At 46.7% G+C, this 21,173-nt stretch overlaps 1 protein-coding gene across 3 annotated transcripts in view; it reads right to left on the bottom strand.

The window, feature by feature from the left end:
• Positions 1-2,985: 2,985 nt before the first annotated feature.
• The window catches only part of TRIM16 (tripartite motif containing 16), a 112,187-nt gene continuing 93,999 nt past the window's right edge, over positions 2,986-21,173 (bottom strand). Inside the window, exons 1-6 of one of the 3 annotated variants that reach the window (XM_038371767.2) lie at positions 17,715-18,291; positions 14,211-14,306; positions 10,476-10,709; positions 8,915-9,086; positions 5,646-5,741; positions 2,986-4,457 (exon numbers count right to left, since the gene is read on the bottom strand). In XM_038371767.2, the coding sequence (XP_038227695.1) occupies positions 3,820-4,457; positions 5,646-5,741; positions 8,915-9,086; positions 10,476-10,709; positions 14,211-14,306; positions 17,715-18,281 (1,803 nt within the window). In that variant the 5' untranslated portion in view covers positions 18,282-18,291 and the 3' untranslated portion in view covers positions 2,986-3,819. Of the gene's footprint in view, positions 4,458-5,645; positions 5,742-8,914; positions 9,087-10,475; positions 10,710-14,210; positions 14,307-17,714; positions 18,292-21,173 lie in introns of those variants that run through there. The other 2 variants (XM_043497329.1, XM_043497330.1) reach the window with 2 other exon arrangements.

Genomic DNA, 21,173 nt, shown 5'->3' with positions numbered 1-21,173 from the left:
AGAACAGGTGCAGCAGAGAACATTTAGTACAGGTCTCATCTGCACTACCTCTCTCTCTGCCCACAGCTACAGCTGCAAGGACCACTGCTTGAGCTGTGAGAGCAGGTAGTTCAGGATTCCAGTTTCATTCAGTCCTGGCCTGTCAACCAGGATGCAGTGTTGGCTTTGTGAAATGGACACTTGCCCATAGGGATAGTACAGAGACCCAGACACTCATCATGTGGAGGGAGGGTGTGTCTTGTAAAATGGCTTTGTCTATATCAGCGTGTGTGCAACAGTGGACTCACTGCTGGGGCTGCCCCTTGAAGCCAGGCATGGGAGAGCAGCTCTGTAATGCCCCATCAATGGTCCGCCTCTTCTCATAACTCAGCACTGCAGCATGGTCATGGTTAGTCTCACCTCTTCTGGGCTAACAGAATCCAACAAAAAATTCCTTGTCATGTCTCCGGCTCCTGACTCTGGGCCCAGTGGTTTGGACACACCTCTCTCCAGAGTCTGACCTGTCCTTATCCCCCTACATCAGAGGGGAATCACCCCACCCTCCCACTAGCTGGTAGGGGAATCAGCCCCATGCTGGGTTCCAGTCCAGGGAACCTATGACAAGCGGCCAAGGTCTGTTCCATCAGACACTTGCTGCTGTCTCTCAGAACTCCTTCCTACCATTAGCTTTTCTTTAGGCCTCTTTCACTAGTCCCTTCCTGGGCTCTCTGTAACAAGCAACAACCTCCCAGGGCTTCCTCCTAGAGGCCTGGTTCTTGCCCTTGTGTCAGGGTCAACTGCAGGAGCTTGCCCCACTCCTCTGTCTTCAAGGTATCTTCCCTCCTTGAGCTTCCTCCTTGCCCTGCAAGCCTCCCTGTTCCCCACAGCACTCTCCCCTTTCTAGGGCCTAGAGAGTGGCTGGAGAATTCTTCCCTCATCCCCTGCAAGCCCTTTGCACTCCAGTCCCAGACACCCCTTAGCCTTCACTGACTCCAGTTTCCTTCTGGCTCAGAACAACCTGCCTCCAGATACCCAGGCTTCCTCCTGACTCAGAGCTCTCTAATTCTAGTCCCAAGCCTCTTTCTGCCTTTCCTCTCTTGGGCTAAACAGCCAGCTACCTCTCTGCTGAGTCTCCTCCCTAGTTTCTTTCCCACTATCCTGAGCTCTTTCCTTTATGAAGACCCAGCTCCCTGTCAGCTGGGCTTGCTCACCAACTAGGCCTAATTGGGCTCAGGCTCCTGTTAATCCTTTTGTTACCTGTGTGGGGTACACCTCCCCTCACACAGTGCTTCATAAAGTACCAGGTTCATGGAGCAAAACACATCATGGTGCTGGCCTGCATACTGGTACAGCCTTATTGAAGTAGTGGCATTCTAAGGGAGTTCTGGAATTATTGTGTATAAAGCACCATACATTTGCATGGCACGCTGCAAATGTACGGTAAGATACAATGCCTTCCCCAGGGTGCTTCCCCTCACCAATAGAACAAAGACACAAGACAACAGTTTAGGTGGAGAGATTTTTAATGAGGACAACAAGATAGCATGTTTAGGAAGAAGAGGGTTTAAGGAGGGTTTTAAGTATGTTGGGAAGGAAGTATTTGGGGGCAGGAAGTGGAGATTTGTTCCAATGTAGAGAGAGCATGACTGAAGGTACAAAACTGCCAGTGAGACAGAGAGAAAAGGAGCAAGGAGAAGACAGGATAGGGAGTAGAGGAGGTGGAAGGGGAGTTGAAATTCAGAGTTTTAGACAGGAATAGGATTATTTAAAGGCATGAAGGCAAAGACAGAGCTTGGATTAGATGCAGTATGAAATAGGAAGGCAGCACACGTGTTCTGGGGCGGGCCTGAGGTGATGGGCTGAAGCGTAAAAAGAGAATGGTGGTTTCAGTAGAGGCTAGATTAAGTAGGGAAGACTTGAGGGACAGAGAGGAAAAGAATAATAATATTTAGTTATATAGCAATGTAGCACTGCCCCCCTTTTACAATGGTGGGCAAGCATCTTTATCCCCATTTTACAGATCAATTAACTGAGGCACAAAGATGAAGGTGCCCAAGGTCACCCGTCAACTCAGGAACAGAACTCCTCCCTGCCAGTCCAGTGTTCTACCTAAGCACTCATTGCTGTAGTCTCTGAGCATCTAACCATCTTTTGTGTGTTTATGTTATACCAATAAATAAAAACCAGCAGGATCTTATTAAAGGGGAAAAGGCAAAATGCCACATTTATTGTGAATACAGAAAGAATCATAGTAAGCAGCTAGTTATAGATATAACATTCCATTCAATTTCATATTTATTCACATATTCATTCATACACACACACACACACAGAGGTTCTGCAAGGTTGTTATCATAGTTACCAGTCTTAAAGTTGCTCATGCCAAGCCACTGGCCAGATGGCCTGGACCTGAGGAGGGAGCAGGGCCTTGTCAGATGCTCATCTGATGCTCCTGGAAGTTGGTTTGCAGAATCAGACATCAAAAGTTATCACTTTCTAGAGTCCATTTTTATAGGAATTTATTCCTATGCCAGTCTATGGGAATTGTTTCATCATGCTGTTGCTGAATCAATCAGCAGATGACACATTCCTGACGGCTCTGTGCTGCCAGATGTTATCTTGTTCTTTGGTTCTCCCATTTCCACTTAACGCCTTCTTCAGCGGATGGACACTGGATTCTTAGGCTGGCACTTCCCTGATCATTCATTTATTATCCACACACATCCTCTATCTCTATTTTAATCACAATTGTTAACAAAGCGAGATGAATACAACAAAAGTCTGTGGGTGCTGTTTCTGTTGTTACAGAGTATTGCTTTGCTCTCCATGTTGTTTGAGTCTCTCTCTGTGTGAGTAGTTGTTGTTACAAAGAATTGCTTTGTGAACAGACTCTGTCTTAGAATGTACTAACACAATTAGCAGCTTGCAAGTTTCACACATAGAGGGAGAGAAACAGTACCAAAAACCAAGAGACCTCTTAATTAGTAATACCCTGGAATTTAAATTATGGAGAATCAAACTCATTTGTGATTTTAATACAGAACTTCTTTAATATGATCCAGCATTTATCCTCACAAGACCCTTGAGAGGTAGGGCAAGGCTATCATCTACATTGTATAGGCAGGGAGCTGAGACACAGAGAGACTGAGCAACTTGCCCAGCATCACACAAGGAGACTGTGCTCGTATAGGCAAGTGAACACTGGTCTCCCCACACCAATGATAGCACCCTAGCCGCCGGACCAGCCTGCCTGTCCACTGACCTATTCTGCCTCCAATGAGACCAGAGGTAACAGAATGAAACTGAGCAGAAGAAATGTAGACTGAACATTAGGAATATTTTCCACATAGTGAGATCTTGACCTATTAGTGCCTGATCTTCCTCTCACACCGGTTGTACACCAGTGTAACTCCACTCCAGATCTCCAGCTGGTATAAATCACCATAGCTCCATTGAGTTCAACAGAGCTAGGCAGAGCTACATTAACTGCAGATTTAGCCCATGGTTAACTTCCATAGGGTTACACCTGATTTATGCCGCTGTATATGAGCACAGAATCAGGTCCCTTGAAGCTGGAAAAGTTTCCCAGGGAACTGGTAGAATACCCATCATGTTGAAATAAGGTAAAATCCTACTGAACAAAGCATTCAAGAATATATAGTAGGGAACAATCTGCACTGACCCCTGGGAGTTGGACTACATGACCAAAAAAGGACTTTTCCATCTTCAAGCCATAGGAAGCTGAGAACCAGCTTCGTTTATGGACCCTCTTATTAAAACCCCAGTAGCATGTATCTCCTTGCTGCGTCTGCTGCCCCAATACTAATATTGATCCACAACCTAAGTACTGGCCAATGCTTCCACCTCAGACACTGAATGTGTGTTGGAAGGAGCAGCTTCCTCTGAGGAAGCAGAAGAGACAGGAGTCTTCTCATCAGCATCCCCTGCTTTGATTATTCTGATGGAGTTTTCTTTCTTCGAAAGCCAGAAAGCAGGATAGAGTGGCTCAGCAAATTCACACTCAAACTTGTGCATCAGAGTCATGGTGTCCAAGGTGACACCATAGAAGGACAAAGTGCCCTTGGGATAGTCCAGATAGACCCCTATCCTGTTGAACGTGTCTGTTTTCAGTGGCGTCTCCACATCACTGTGCCACGCAGAGAACCCCTTGCCATGCCATTGGATGCTCCAGGAGAAGTTATTCCCCGAGATGCAGCTGTTGCTTTCTGACCCCTTCCGGTCAATGCTTTTGTATGTCATACCAATGTAAATGCCGGCTCCGCTTATTTCAGCCTCAAAGTAGTAGCGACCCATGTACAAGCTGTTGTCTGACAGCACCTGGCGCCAGTGCTCAAATCTTTCAGGGTGATCTGGGTAGGAGTGTTCCCAGGGCGTGGTGTTAGTCACTTTGTGGTTGTCCTCCAAGAGCCTGAGATATCTGTGGGCCGTGACTGGGTCAAACGTTAACAGGCATGTGTCTAAATAGAAAAGAAAATTTTTACTGAAATGGCTAATGTGGCCTCTTCAGTGGACACTCTCCATGTTGTTTAGCCCAAGATATGAGCTATGGATCCGACTCCACTACTATACATACTCCATTAGCTGAGCATCACTGGGCAACTGAATACTTTTGTATAGCCCAGGCAATTGTCACCGGGATTGAAAGAAACTATGGCCATGCTCATGTTTCAGCCGATAACAGTTAAGACTACTGAGATACAGATAATGCAAGATAAACTACATAACCAGGTCGCTCTCTAGAAACCTCTTCCAAACTCCCATTCCCCTCTCCCCCTGTCAAGGTTCCTTCCCCACTCTGAACTCTAGGGTACAGATGTGGGGAACTGAATGTAAGCTTACTTTTACCAGCTTAGGTAAACCTCCTAAGCTTACTTTTACCAGCTTAGGTTAAAACTTCCCCAAGGTACAAACTATTATACCTTTTGCCCTTGGACTTCCACTGCTACCACCAAACGTATGGGTTTATTTTTGAGAAAGCATTGTTTGGAAACGTCTTTCCCCACAAAATCCTCACCAAAACCTTGTACCCCCCTGCCTGGGGAAGGCTTGATAAAAATCCTCACCGATTTGCATAGGTGACCACAGACCCAAACTCTTGGATCTTAAGAACAATGAAAAAAGCATTCAATTTCTTACAAGAAGAATTTTAATATAAGAAAAGGTAAAAAGAATCACCTCTGTAAAACCAGGATGGTAAATACCTTACAGGGTAATTAGATTCAAAACATAGAGAATCCCTCTAGGCAAAACCTTAAGTTACAAAAAGACACAAAGACAAGAATATTCATTCTATTCAGCACAGTCTAATTTCTCAGCCATTTAAAGAAATCATAATCTAACGCATATCTAGCTAGATTACTTACTAAGTTCCATTCCTGTTCTGTCCCCGGCAAAAGCATCACACAGACAGACAGACCCTTTGTTTCTTCCGCCCTGCAGCTTTGAAAGTATCTTGTCTCCTCATTGGTCATTGTGGTCAGGTGCCAGCAAGGTTATCCTAGCTTCTTAACCCTTTACAGATGAAAGGATTTTCCCTCTGGCCAGGAGGGATTTTAAAGGTGTTTACCCTTCCCTTTATATTTATGACACCCCCCACCCCCTCCCCGAGCCTCATCTGCTTTAGAGTCATTGATTCCAATACTTACACTTGAGAAAGTCACTCCTAGTCTCTGGATCTGGAGCTGATATGCGGTGCCTGGATGGTACAAGTGCAGACACCATCGTTTTGATCCCACAGTCCTCTTCAATAACAAAAAGACAGTTAGTATTCCCACGGACCACGGGTTGAAAACTGTTGTTCAATGGTAACAACAAACTTTCACGGATTCCTTAGACACACTCTGCAACCTTCTCAGGGGTCCATGGGTTTGAAACCCACTGCACTGCTGTAACACAAATGACAATCAATAATAATGTCAATGTGAAGCCGGCCTGGGTGAGAATCAGGATGAGGCCCACTGAATCCTGGCCTCCTGAGACTTTGTGTAAGCAGTGAGGGGAAACATGGTGTAGACAAGTCAAGCACAAAATGTCACCCGTGGAGCCCTTCTAGGTGGCTTGCAGAGCTACATTTGTCTCAACTATGGCTAGGGAATATGCCTGGTAAGTTACTCCAGCCTAAAAGCAGTAGAAGGGCTGAAGAGTGGATTGGGTATTTTAGTGCCTCAAATGCACGAAAAGGGCTGCGCTTAACCCCATATCTCCTCAGACATGCCTAGTCTTGGTGCCTGCCTTGCCTCTTGCACTCAAGTGTCAGGGAGTAGGGGTGAGGTGAAGCTGAGACTTATTCAGTGCAATGGACAATGCCTGGTGCTTGATTGTATTTGTGCAGGCGCATGCACAGCAGAGTACAACAGCCTCACAGTTCCTGCTGCACACCACCCTAGGAAGGGCACTCTTGGCTGGCGTGGCACAGTTCAGGACATTTTTAGGGCTTCGTGATGCTTCTCTGATCAGCTAAACTCAAAACTCAAGACCCACTCTGTACCCTAGGCAGCTGTTTCCCGTCCATCTTTGCCAGGTGTTTCTCTGGAATAAACCCAATCTTACTCAAACGTGCAGAAATGGGAGGGAGAACAAACCCAGAGAAGAACAGAATCAAACTGCAAGGCAACCGGTTAAGGTGAGAGCCGTCAGGGCTGCAGGTCAGTCCCAATAAAAGTAAAGTCTTTCATTCAGGGAGAGTTAATAAACAGCAAGATAGAAAACAGGAGAGACAAGACTATAAGAAATCAGCAACAGCTATCACATTGTACCCACTAAAGGGCAGGACTGAAATCACGGGGGAATGGGAGAAGCAATAACCTGAGATGACAGAGGTAAATTTCTATGCAGGGGCTAGGATGGGTGTGTCACCAGCTCTATGCTACTGGTATAAAGGGAATCCCCATGTGACTGGTTAAGCTGGCTTTCTGTCTGCTTTGCACTGCCAGAGATAGACAGATCATGGAGGATAATTGTTGGAAATGTTTATAGAGCATTTGGAGATCCTTGGATGGAGAGCAGTAGAGAAGGACAAAGTATTTTTATTAAATTGCAGTACTCATTTATTCCAGAAAAAAACCAGATTTGCTGTAAAGCTACAACTTGTATGGAGTTAAAACCAGCTAAATCACCATGGATTCCACAGCTCCCTCCTCTGTCCATATGTTTCTCAAGGAAATAACTTCAGTCCTGAGGTGGCTGAGTTGATTCAGATCAGGAAAGAGCCTGGTTTCCTTTTTGTCACCTCCAGCTCATACCTGACTTTGTGTCAAGACTGCCAGCAAGGCAGGATTGATGCTGTGGCCTCCATACATGCTCTAAGCAGGCATAAGCAGGCAGAGATAGCACTAGCACCTAACAGCAAATAGTCTTTGCTCTATTGGGGAAAACAGGAGTGACTACATATAAACAAGTGGAATTGAGTCAAGTGATAATGTTAATGCATGGGAGGGTGAGGAATTCATCTGGATTGTGTCAGACTCATATTGCTTATCAGATTTCTATTGTGGACTTAAAAGGCATTTGGGTAGCAACCTAGGTAATATCCAGGCCTTTTCACATAGTAAATCATAGAATATCAGGATTGGAAGGGACCTCAGGAGGTCATCTAGTCCAACCCCCTGCTCAAAGCAGGACCAGTTCCCAATTTTTGCCCCAGATCCCTAAATGGGCCCCCTCAAGGATTGAACTCACAACCCTGGGTTTAGCAGGCCAATGCTCAAACCACTGAGCTATCCCTCCATGTGTATCATTAACTGCTGATTGAGGTGGGTTGATCATTTGAAAGAAAGAGTTGGACAAAGTTAAATAGTGAGGGGAGGGGGAATACCTGGAATGTTTATACATTCTGCTTACTCTCTTTTCTAATCACAGTATTGTGCTTAAATAGAAACATCATCCCCAACACACACACCCCTTAATCATCCCACTTTTCCCGCCTGCTTGGACATCCAGTAAAATCGCAATTTCTACATCACAATCTGTTACCGTAGGAATCAGTGTGTGATGTTGCAAATCCAGCATGATGATCTCATTGCACACAGGAAGGATCGTCTGGTGGGTTTCTATTCCTGACTCTGCCACTATGACCTTGGGATTGTCAATTCCTGAGGGCCCAGGAAGCCTGCATTTTTTTTTATTTTACAAGGCTTTACTTTATTGAAAGACGATAAGAAGACACTGCCACAGGGCAGGTCCAAGGTGGAAGCGCAGCAGAGGGCATTTCTGACAGTTACTGAGCACAGTTCCTTGCAAAGCACTGGTGAAATAGGACAAGGCTCTGAGTGCAGACAGAACAGAGACTGCCTTGGTGAGTCTGTGTACAAAATGCTGATGGGTGTGCTGTACACCTTAACCAGAGGGAGAATCCAAAACCCCCTGGAGCAGGAGCAGCTAAACATTGTTGCTTGGAGACAAAGCAAGAGTTCAAGAAAACACAACCAGGATGCCAGGACAGGAACATACACCCACAGGCAAGAATTAGAACAGAGCTTCCTTATTTTGCAGAGAGTCTAATGGAACAGTTTGAAGGTAGAGATTAAATATTGCAGAGAATATGTACAGAGCATCAGACAGTAACAGGGGATGAGGGATTAGTAAAAAATGGGACTGAAGTACAACACCGAGAGCTACTCAAATGCACTGTATGGTGTATACAAAATAGAAGAGTCTGCCAAAGATGGTCCAAAGACATTTGGCCCTTCAGAGCCCAGGACCGGCTTAGGAGAACAGTCCATGCATGGCACAGAGAAGCATCACTAGACACCTCCCCGTATGTGCTTCAGGTAGTGGGTTTTGGGCAGTGGGCATTTTATCAGGACCTCACTTTTGCCATCTGGTGACAGCACTAAAGTGTTCACAGAGAGAGAGAGAGAGAGAGAGCTCTGCAAATGTACATTTAAACAACTGCAAGGCAGAGGATAAGACTCACCTTCCTTTCCAAACTCCTCGAGCTTTTCCTTATAGGTGGCTTGTACAAGCTGTAGCAAGTGTTCTGTTGACTCTGAGATGACCCTTCTGATCCCTGACAGTTTATCTTTGAGTCCAATATAAACACTGGGAAGCGTGTCATCCCCTGTGTTCTTCTTGAGCTCACAATATTCCTGCCAAAAAAAACAGTTCTATTTTTGCTCATTTCCTCATATATTTGGCTGATTTTGTATCAGATCCATCTCACCATGAAGTTACTAGCAAAATCCAAATTGACTTTAGTGGGAGCAGACTCTGACCCTTTCCATTCCACTGAAGCCCTGAAGAACTTAAACTCAGCTGATATAGGAACCTATATTATGGGAGATCTTTAAGATCAGGCTGAATATGAAGTTCACCAGATAAACTTTATGATTGTAAGGCTAAAGTTGAGGAACAGCAATCTCTAGACCTCACTACAAGCTTCCCTGTACTCTGAGGGCATTAGAAAAAGAAGACCATGGTCATAAAATAATGAAGGAAACAACACACCCACCATTTATAATGAAATGACAGTGTTGTTGGCTGTAGGCTAATAATGCATCTCAGCCAGTTCCATGGAGAATGAAGAGAAGTCTTAGCAACTTCTAGAGATAAAGGTGTAGGGCAAAGTTCTATCATCTTCACCCAGAGCTTTGCACAGTTTAGGCTCAAACAATGTGGCCTTTAGAGATCTGAAACATTTTCCTTCTTTAAAAACAAAGGAGAAAAAATCTCACCCTCTCTCTCCTCCTAGATTTCAGAGCACTTTAGGGCTGAGAGGCACTTTTGACAATCCCAGTCTTACACTCCACAACTCAGGGAGGGTCAATCAGTTCTGAATTTGGAGTCAGAATTTTCATTTCAAGTTACAGGAGATGCAGGCCGGTTCTAATGTTCTTAGAAGGCCTGGCACCATTTTTCAATTATAAAATAGTGCAATGCAGTCTGATCGTACTGCACACTTGACCTGAATGCCACAAACCAGACACTTATCTACAGACACACCATTCCCCAGGTCTTTATAATGGAAAGGCAGAGGTGAAAGTAAGCCAGTACGGTCCAGTACAGCGTACCGGCAAGAGCCAGTATGCCGTGCCAGACTGGACCAACTTCCCAGGCTGGTGCTTTAAAGGGCCCTGGACTCCCCGCAGTGGCAGGAGACCCAGGCCCTTTAAAGTGCCGCCCGAGCCCTGCTGCTGGAGCCCCGGGGTAGCAGCAGCAGGGCTCCGGCGGTGATTTAAAGGGCCAGGAGCTCTATTGCAGTAGCGGTGGCTGGAGCCTGGGGCCCTTTAAATTGCCCCTGAGCGCCGGGGCTCCCAGCTGCCTCTGCAGCTGGTAGCTCCTGGGGTGATTTAAAGGCCCCAGGACTCCAACTGCAGCTGGGAGCCCCCAGGCCTTTAAATCTTGATTTAAAGGGCCTGGGTATTTAAAGGCCCCGCCTCTTCCAGTTGAGGCCACGCCCCCCGCTCAGGACTCCAGAGTACCAGTAAGTCCTTTAAGCTACTTTCACCCCTGTGGAAAGGTCTTGTCCATCATGCTACCTTAAGGAACAGGATGTCACTGGTGTGGAGGGCCATCTTCTCCAGCCTGAGTTTATTCTCTTCCATGGCAGCATGCTTGTGCTCCAGATGGATCTTTATCCCGTTGGCTTGATTCACCGCCACACGCTCCTTCTCCTCTAGAAATGCCAGTACATCTGAGTGGGCCATCTTGACAGCTTCCAAGAGCTCCCCAAACTGCCCAGACACCAGGCTCTTCACTTCGGAAATAGAACTCTACAGGGACAAAAGCCACTGCTGTTGCCTTTTCCAACCAGCCTCGCTGTGTGGCCATTGCACTTTCCTGACAAATGCATCAGGATATGCAAACAGCATTTTCTAATCACTGTGGAAATGCCTCCATAGCACAAAGGCAGTGACAGCAACAGCTAATCAGTAAATCCAAACCAAGCAACTGGAACCCACGGCGCTGTTTCCAGCAGATTCTGGTCTCTTCCCCTATGCCCCAACACACGCACATACACACAACCTGAGAGCAGTTTAGGGCTCTTGGGTTTTGACTGACTAAGGATCATAGCTGGGGAAATACCTTTCTGTGACAGAAAGGTTAAGTTAACTGGACCTGTGGAACTGCTGGATGCTGTTAAAAGGGCAACCTGTAATCCCAATCAAAGTTGCAGGAGGTGGCAAGTTGACCCAGGAAGGGGATAGCATTTCTTTTCAGAACAGAGAATTGGAAGGATGAAGGAAAGCATGCCCATGTAGTACTGTGTCTTCCCTTTTATTGTGTTACGGGGTTAGATCACAGTGAACCATAGGCCTGAACCAGTTATGCATTGCCCATAGATAAGAAGACCAGCTATCTCAGCTCCTGGCTATGGAGGGATTTGACACCAACAACCCAACAGCAAGCCTTCTGAATGCACAGTACAGATACCCCAGTTAATCCCCATCATTTATTTATAAGTCGGCATGGAAGGATTCGATTTTTATTGGTAGGTGTCAGTAAAGATCGATTTCACTGTACACACGCAAACTGGCAAAAAAATATTTCCATTAACAATAAACAAAATTCACAGACAGGCACAGGAAGAAACATTCTGCCGGAGCATGTGGCAGAGTTTGATTTGAGGATATTGACTTTGGCTATTTTGAGATGTGATGCTGACAATTTGTGTTGTAATGGTTATCAAGCTTTCATTTTTTGAATCTCAACATCCACTATCATGAAACAATTATTGTTTGACTCTCCCCGTGGACAGACACCCCCGTAACTTCCCACAACTGTGAATTTTTATGAATTAAATTAATTAATTAATTAGTGAATTAAATGAATAAAAAATAAAAATGCTTAAAAATAAATATGAACACAGTCAGCTGAAATTATAAAATGAAAGTAAAATTCTGCCAAGCCTATTTATAAGGCTGGTGGCCAAGTTGCAAAGCACTGAGACTTGCTGTGGAGAATTGGGCAGTTGGGGGGGGCTCTCAAAGTACCAACAGAGAGGGGAGAAAATCCACAGGAGGAATACCTCTGTTCCCACAATGAGCTTCCCATGCAACAAAGCACAGCACACACAGAAACAGACATGGAGGCACTTCCAATGGATAATTGAGAAGGTAACAAAGTCATAGGCACCGACTCTGTGGGTGCTCCATGGGTGCTCTTTGGTGGTGGGAGGGACGGGGGAGGAGCGGGAACATGGCGTGCTCAGGGGTGGAGGCGGGGCCAGGATTTGGGGAAGGGGTCGGAATGGGGCAGGGAGGGGGCAGAGTTGGGGTGGGGACTTTGGGGAAGGGGTTGGAATGGGTGTGGGGCTGGGGGCAGAGGGGGGTCAAGTAGAAGTTGGGGCCTATGAACACCATGAGAAAACAAACAGGATCCCTTCTCATTATTGAAGTAGGACAGGTATTGTATTGCACAGACGATGCAGCCCCACCTGCACTGGGGCTGGAGCCCTGCTGCTGGAAATGGAAATAAGGCATAACTTCAATGAATCACAGGGTAAAATTCCACCCTGATTTCTACTCAACAATCCCTGGGTGGGAAAGTACCATGTGGCCTCATGGAGAGGTTACAGGATCTCTCTAGCAAGGTGGCTACAACCAGGCTGACTTGGATCCTCTCCACACCTCCTTGTAAATCAAACAAAATCCCTCATTCTCCCAGATTATCAGAGTTGAGGACCGGATCTTCAAAGGTACTTAAGCCCCTAACTTCCATTTCTGTTCAAACTGCCTACAAAGAGGTGAGTCAGAGCCAGTGGCAGTTCATCTGAGAATTTATCCAGAAATAGAAACTGGACTCAGACCATCAAATTATCTCACAGAGGCTATCAGGAGGTAACGACTTTCTCCTAGATTTGAAGCAGCCACCTAGAAATGAAGGGCTTCATCTCTCATTAGCCATGTCCTGAGGGTTGGTTCTGGAATTACCATGAATTGCCATGCAGAAAAGTAACATCAAAACAGTGCTATCCGAGGAAGCAGCTGCAGAGGCTGTACCATGGAGTGAAGTCTGCGGGTTTACATGAGTATTATGGCCCCAACACAGGACAATTTCAAGAGGGTAACAATTAATATGATTAGTCCGCTTTTCTAACTGTTTAAACGTGACACTGCTCTTTGGAAGCCCTGTGGAGATGTGACTCACCAAAGATGCTTCACACAGGCAGCTGGATGATATCAAACAACAGTTCTGGGTGGATTCTCCACAATAGAAGCCGGCACAAAACTTACCCTGCCCTGGAATACTAAATCTTTTGGCATTTGCAAGTGTTCCCTCACGAGATGAACAAACCCGCTTGGATCAAAGGCAAAGTAGCCCAAAAATCTCCCCCGCAATTCAAAACAAGCCTGAAATTTGGTGGAGTTTTTCAGCTTTTGACAGTCATGCATTTTAATTGTCACATGGCCTCTGGATATCGTGATTCTACCCAGGCTAGGACCCCACTGTCTTTTTATAGTCACTTTTCAGGGTAGTACTGCACTTCAAGGCTGGAGGTGAGTTTGAGCTGTGAAGTTGAGATGTTATCTGAGATTGTCCAAAGAATTTGGGATTCAGTATCTCAGTGTAACCCCCAGATGAATGTTTACTACAGGTCCCCTTCTGTGCGCAATCCGCAGAGGAAATGAATTAGTTACAGCCCCATGTAGGGAGTTTTAGTTGAGCTGTTGCAGCTCTCTGAGCTCCCAGTTCAGTCTTTGGTGTCAAGCTGTTTTTTATGTTATAGTTAGTGGGCTCGATTCTCAGTGGTGTAAATCTCTCTATCTGAGGTATTTATCTGGCCCCCATTACTATCATGTCTGAGCACCTCACAATTTTTAACATATTGCTCCTCACAACACCCAAGAGGCAGAGCAGTGCTATTCTCCCTATTGTACAGGTGGGAAACGGAGCCAGAGGGAGACTAAGTGATTTGCCCAAGGTCACACAGGAAGACTGTGGCAGAGCAGGGAATTGAGTCTCGGGTTAGTGTCCTACCCACTCTTCCATCCAACCTGCCCCATTGGCATGTTATTGTCTTGCTTCTCAGGGTTTATAATGGAATGTGAGTAGCAGCTTGTGACCAGAGTGGGGAGAGCATGCCAGCGGCATGGAACAGGCATGGAGATGTCTGCAGATGACAGAGATATGGAGGCTGCATACACTTCACACATAAAGGAGTGTAAGACCATTATCCAGGCTCCCGTTAAATATCACACAACCATTTTCATGCCATTATTATGGGTTCAGTTTAATCTGAGGAGGAGAAATAACCCAAGTTCTGTCCTTACCACTATAGACTGTGTATTATTCTGCAGCTTGACAATTGCGTTTTCAGCAGACTTCAGTTTCCAGTCGTACTCTGCTTGGGTCTGCAGAAGTTCTCTCTGTGAATGGATGAAGCAGGTGTTAACAATCCATTCTCTCAGTGACCAAACAGGATAGCAGAGAGTTTTGTGAAACTCTATAACTGATTTTTGATTACCCACAGCAGCCAGCTGGAACCCGCTCCACTTCCCACAGACAAGAGCAGTCCATGGATTCACAACACTCTGGACATTTTTATTAGCTTCTGTCTGATCTGGGGAGTGTGTCATTTTTTCCAGCAACACACTAAATTAGAAAATTCTGTCTCTGCAGCTCCTGCTACTTTCAGTGTCTGGGAAAGCCTACGACAGCAACAGAAACAGCAAATAAAAATCCTTGGTCACACATGGCTGCAGTAAATAAGCCCTAAGAAGGTCAGTCATCCAGAGCAGTGGAAGGGAAATGTCAGAATCCAGATCAATGAGTGGGAAAAATACAAGAGGACAGGGTCTGGGTTTTGCCTTGATCTTTCATACAAAGACTAGGAACAAATGAAATGGTTAACAAAAGTAAAATCAATCCCTCCAGCCCACCCAAATCTTGGAACATTTCTAGACCCAAATTTGAAGCAAAAATTTTCAAGGTTCTGAAAGAAGTTTCCCTCTCACTTCTAGGGTCTGAGTCTGCTCTCATTTATACTGGTTTTCACATTTGTTTAACTCCATTGACTTCAGTGGAGTTACTACAGCTTTACATCCATGTAGGAGAGAGAAGAATAAAGATCCTTGGTTCCTCACATGGATTTGAGTCAGAATGCTAAAAATCTCACAAGAAAGGCTGTTCTCATGACTTTTCCAGAGCAATTTTGAAGACCCCATAGATTCAGAGAAGGAGCCAAAATCTGGTTTATCCAGACCAATTCTAAACTCCAAATCTTCTGTGGTTCAGCCAGGACTAACAAAAACAAGAAAATCTGATTATTTTAATGAAATGTATAATTACCTGTGGAACTCTCTGCCACAAGGTACCAAAGACCAAAGCTTAGTTAAATTCAAAATAATATTAGACATCTATAAATAAGACCATGTGCAGTTGTGGGAAATTACTCAGCACCCAGCAGTTCCCACTGGTTCCAATGGGAGGTGTTAGGCACTTTTGAAAATGTGACCTCTTCACTTAGGTGCTTAGATGGCATTTGAGCTCCATTGGAAATCTGATCCTATATTCCTGCAACAGAGCTGACTGTTCCTCAAAGAGTACCTTGGGCGACTCAGAATTTGGTACCCCCATAAAATAAGCAATAGGGATTATTCATCCGTGCATCCTAGCCTTTGGTCCTTTCAGTGTCTGCCAGGCCCTATGCATCAAAAGAGAAATATATTCCACAGCACATTCCAGGCCACAAATTTTGTCTTTGTTGCAACCAGTCCAAGCAACCAGTCCCCAGGAGGAATGGTATCGAGTGTGTGAATGGTATGGAGATTTGGGAGGTTTTAGATGAAGGAAAAGAGGGGAAAGAACCTGCTGACTGCAGGATAACAGAAAAGGGGTTAAATTCAGACTGGCTCTGAACTCTTTGAAGTCAATGGTGGAAAAGGGGAGCAGGAGAAGGGGGTTGGGACTTGGGGATGCTAACCGGAAACCTCTAACTTCAAGAATAGATACTGGCTGTCAGATCCCAGGATGGCACGTCAGAACAAGAGGAAAGGTTATTTCATAGTTGCAGTGATGACAACTGGGAACCATGTCTCCACCCAATATCCAAACTATGATTCACTGCAGCTGCCAGGACATATACTTTACTCACAGCAACAGCCCAGTCACCAAGGGTGGATTCAAAGTGGGAGAGGAGAGAGGTTCCTCACAGGGAGAAGCAAACGGGAAAATGGGCTCCCTTACCCACAAATCCAAGCCTTCCTAATGCAAGCAGTCCCACTGATCTTGTATTAGTAAGGATGACGCCTACAAGTAGAGACTGCAGGATCATGCCCCTTCCCCCAATGCCTTCCCCGCCTTATCTACCTAAATGTGTCATAGGGTAAATTTACTAAAGCGCCTATGTGACTTGGAGCCCGAGGTCCCAGTTTCAAAAGTGACTCATGGTCAGGTTTTGAAAGATATTCAGAAACCTTAAGGGGCAGGTAGGTTTAGTGGAATTTTCAAAAGCACCCAGGCACCAAACTCCCACTGAAATCCCCCCAAACAGCTATCTGCATCTTTAGGCCACTAGATACCTTTTAAAATTGGGCCCTAAGTCACTTTTGCAAACGGGACTTGGGCTCCTGAATCCCATAGGTGCTTTAGAAAATTTTACCCATGACAAAAAGACCAGAGTATTAACATGAAATGGCCCATTTGATTCTCACATATCATGCCAAAGCTGGGTTGTTGGGGGGCGGGAAGGGGACAGGTTATAGGCACAACTAGAATTCCCATTATAAAGCATACAGCATTGAGAGACACTGTTGGCTCATTTTAAACCAGGAAATCTTTAGTCCATTCACAGATAAATCAACAGCATTTTTAAACAAATCTTCTCGAGCAGGTACTGGCAACAATTACCTGCTCCTGGAATGGAGCCCATTTCCACCCCCAGCTGGGAGTGGAAGGGAAGGTAAACACAAGCTGCAAAGGGCACAGATTTGTATCTCACTCAGTATAGGAAGAAGAAACGCACCTACGTACTCCCCAAACCAGTCTTTCACTGCTACACACTACACAGTGGTGCACTCTAGGGTCAAATCCTGGAGCCTTTACTCAAGTCCTTACAAAGACAGTGTGCTCGACTCACCCCTCACCAGGTTTTACTCCTTTGTGATTCTGTTGAGCCCAATTCTGAGCTCAGAATCAGAACGGTAGTGATTCATACCCTCTTGGCACAGGAGGAAGTGGTGATACACGGGCTCAGGCCATGGGCAATCAGGCCCATTGGTATTAATGAGGTTACTCCTGCTTTACACCAATGTGAGTGCTGGTTTTGACAGGGTAGAACCTGAGTAAAGACTTGAGGATTTGGCCTACAGCCAGGGACAACAAATCCCTCTTTGATATAAAGTACAAGTAACTCATTAATGAAACCAAGAGCCTTACATGAGCTACAAATCCGACAAGACTCAGGGCTCCTCTCCTTTATCACAGCTTCAATCGGGAGCAAACCCACTGATGCCAACAGAGTAAGACGAGTGTATAACGGTTGTGAGTGAGAAGGCCCTGGGCCCCACTCTGCCTCAATGCCCCTCTGCATCCTGGATCACTCTTACCCCAATGGCACCTTAGAGACTAACAAATTTATTAGAGCATAAGCTTTCGTGAGCTACAGCTCACTTCATCGGATGCAAGTGAGCTCACGAAAGCTTATGCTCTAATAAATTTGTTAGTCTCTAAGGTGCCACAAGTACTCCTTTTCTTTTTGCGAATACAGACTAACACGGCTGCTACTCTGAAACCTTACCCCAATGAACACCAATAAATACCAGGCAGTGACACACCTCATTGTCCTTCCTGGCTGCCTCACAGGTGAGCAAGTTGTGCCCCTTGTGCTCTTCGGCCAGGCACTCCTCACAGACACACACCAGGTCGGTCTGGCAGAACCACCCCAAGTGGTCTTTGTGAGTCTCACAGGTCTGCCGGTCAATGTCCTTTGCGGGATCCATCAGCTTGTGGCTCTGCAGCTTGCTGTTCTCCAGGTGAGGCCGGAGGTGGTCCTCGCAGTAATTCACCATACAGGTCAAGCAGGACTTCACTGCCAGGACCTTCTGGGCCATGCAGAAGTCACACAGGATCTCTTGTCCATCCTCCAGACCGTACCCCTGCTCCAGAAGGCCAGGCTGGCCCGTTGCCATCTCAGAGCCATGTACAATCAAACTGCCCTGCAGGTCAGGTCCTGGGCTAGTGGCTTCTGGGCTTTCATGGCCATTCAACTCTTCACCTTCAGTTTTCTCACCTGGGAAGTCATTGCCCTCACAGACCTGGTGCCCTTTTGCCTTAGGGACAGGGTCACCTAGTACCAATTCGTGGGGCAGCCCGTCTGGAGCAGCAGGGCCACAATCAGCCATTTCTGAGTTCCTCTGCCTTCCAAGGTAAACACACTGTAACTTCACAGCAAAGGGGGAATGAAAGTGACACACCTGAACTCACCCAACTGCCTGCAGCTGTTAACTTTTTCCAGCCCCTTTCAGGAAGTAGGAGTGCAACCAGAGCCAAGAAGCAAACAGCGAGTGAGTTTGTTCTGTGAATGACAGGTTGTGTGAGCTGTAGATAAACGCTGCTCCTTAAAAGCTGTCAATCTTGTCACTGTCCCTCTGTCTCAAATCTACAACCTTCCACCCGGACTTGCTGTCCTCTGTACTTCCAGCTACAGTTGGCTGGAAAGTTGTTTTTTTCCACCCAAATGGAAAATTTCAAATTTTCATCAGGAATCAAGAAAAATTCAGCTGAAAACTATTGAAAATAAACAAAAAATTGGTTTCGGGGTTTCCAACAAAAAATCAAAAATTGTCAAGGAAAAGAGACCCTTTCTGCAGAATTTTTCATTTTGTCACATATCCAGATTCCCAATGAAAAAAAGTTTTGATGAAAAATTTTCAACCAGCCTTCCCTGTAGCCTGACGAAATGTACTATTAATAGTGAGCCAAACCCTCATCTTCTTCCATGGCACAACTGTTGAACGTTTAAATCTTGATGCCCTGATGAGTTTTTTATTCAAATGGAATTGTGACTGAGCCAGGACTGACTACAATCTGAGTAAGACTGCCAGGACTTAGCCCATTAATCATATTTAAGACTTGTAGGTAGGCACGTTTTTCATCTTGCAACAACCACTGAGCTAATTCTCTCTGAGAGGCTGAATTATCGGGCAGAGATTATTTAAATCCACATGCCCTTTGGAATCTTTCTGCACAAAATATTAGCTCATGTCCTTCATTTTGGCTTTTAGCCCTCCTTTGCTCATGGGAAACACAGCCGATACAGTTTAAGTTCCCAGTTTTATCATATGAGCACTGAAGGAATTTGCTGCACTAAATGCAGCTTTTCTCCTGTGCTCCCCTTCCTCTGTTCAGAAAGGCAAGGCTGAAAAAAGTGAAACTGGTTCTTCCAGTAGATGATGGAGTTGTGAAATAAGAGAACTTCCCCTCAGGTGCCATCCCTTTTTTGGCATTGAGGAAGAAGATGGTGATAGGCATCTTTGGAGACTCCAGGATGGTTTGCATCATGCCTCTATATCTGAGGCAAAATTATTTAGGGGGTTGGGGAGGTTATCCTTTGCTATTGTAAAGACTGGTAGACTTTAAGGTCAGAAGAGACCATCATGATCATCTAGTTTGACCTGCACATTGCAGGCCACAGCACCTCACCAGTGCCGGGTTTACAATGGCGCCAGTGGCGCCATGGAGCCGGGCCCATGCTCAGAAGGGGCCCTGGCCTGCTCTGCTTGCACTGTTCCCCGAGACCCTGCCAGCCTGCTGGCTCCCCCACATCCACCCACCATTTGCTCCTCTTGGTCTGCCCGCTGGCCAACCAAGGGCTCCTCTCCACCCCCTTGCTCCACCTGCCAGCTTCTCTCTGCCTCCTGGCCGGACCCCAGTACACCTCCGGCTCCAGGCAGTCTCTGCTTCCCACCCCCTGTGGGCCCCCACGTCTCCCCGAAGCTGAGCCACCTGGGACTGATGCAGAAGCCTGGCCAGTCTTGACCAGTTGGGAGGAGGACAGTGGGAGGGGGGGCTTGGCTGGGCCCCTCCAGGCAAGTAAGTCCTGACAGAGCCCAAGAGGGGCAGGCCCTGGCCTGGCTGATATTGCCACTCCCGAGGGGCTGCTGGAGCGATTCCCCGCCCTGGGACCAGCCCTGGCTGTACTGTCAGCTCAGCCTGGCAGACACAGTCGCCTCCCAGCAGGGCTGGTGAGTGCGTCTGGGAGGCAGGGCATGGGGGAGGGGGTCTCTGGAGGGTCTGGGGGGGAAGGCGGGGTGCTGGGCTGTGAGAGGGCGGGGAAGATCTCTGTGTGTTGGGGCACTAGGTAGTGGGGATTCTGTGTGGGGTGCTGGCAGTTGTGGTGTGCAGAGCGCTGTGCATTTGTGGCAGGGTCGGGGGGGGGGTGCTGGGCATAGCAGGTCCAGGGGGGCTTTGGCCATAGGGAATTGGGGGGGGTGTTCCAGTGTTGGGCAGGGGGCTGTGTGGCACAGCATAGCCCCACCCCCAATGGGAAGGGGCATGCTGGCAGCACAGGGCCAGGAGGGCCATTGTGCATCTGGCAACTGCCTATTTGTAAATAATGCTAAGATATAATATGATGCCTCTCGTAGTGGCTTGTAAATATTTTATACTAAACTTATACACAGGATCATTCATCCATCATCAACATGCAGCCACCTCTTGGGCATAGGCGCCGACATTCCAACCCCTTCCCCAACTCCCTCCCCTCCCACCCCCATTCCAACCCTTTCCCCATATCCCCGCCCCAGCCCCACCTCTTCCCTGCCTCTTCCCCTGAGCACGCCATGTTCCTGCTCCTTCCCCCCTCCCTCCCAGAGCTTGCTAGAGCTGTTTGGTGGCGGCAAGTGCTGGGAGGTAGGTGGAGGAGTGGGGACGCAGCGCGCTCAGGGGAGGAGATGGAGATGAGGTGGGGCAGGGGGGCAGGGAGCTTGGCTGCCAGTGGGTGCAGAGCACCCACTAAATTTTCCCCGTGAGCACCCACGGAGTCAGCGCCTATGCTCTTGGGTGAAGCACAGCAGCTATTTAACAGCTGCAGGCTAAGACAGGAAGGGATGAAGAATATTGAATCCTATGGAAACTTCCCTGGGCATTCCAGGAAGGAAAAATGTAGCTACCCGAGCTGGAATCTGGCTGAGATACTGGGGTTAACAACATTTCTACTCCTGAGAAATGTGCCATGGGGCTGGGGACCGATCCTGCCAAAGTGTGTTCAAATATGCAATACCTACTGATGGCTG

This window comes from Dermochelys coriacea, chromosome 14 (genome assembly GCF_009764565.3).
Source record: "Dermochelys coriacea isolate rDerCor1 chromosome 14, rDerCor1.pri.v4, whole genome shotgun sequence".
NCBI classification, from domain to species: Eukaryota; Metazoa; Chordata; order Testudines; family Dermochelyidae; genus Dermochelys; species Dermochelys coriacea.
The sequence above is the reverse complement of the archived record's forward strand: the minus strand, read 5'-3'. Positions and strand labels throughout refer to the sequence as shown.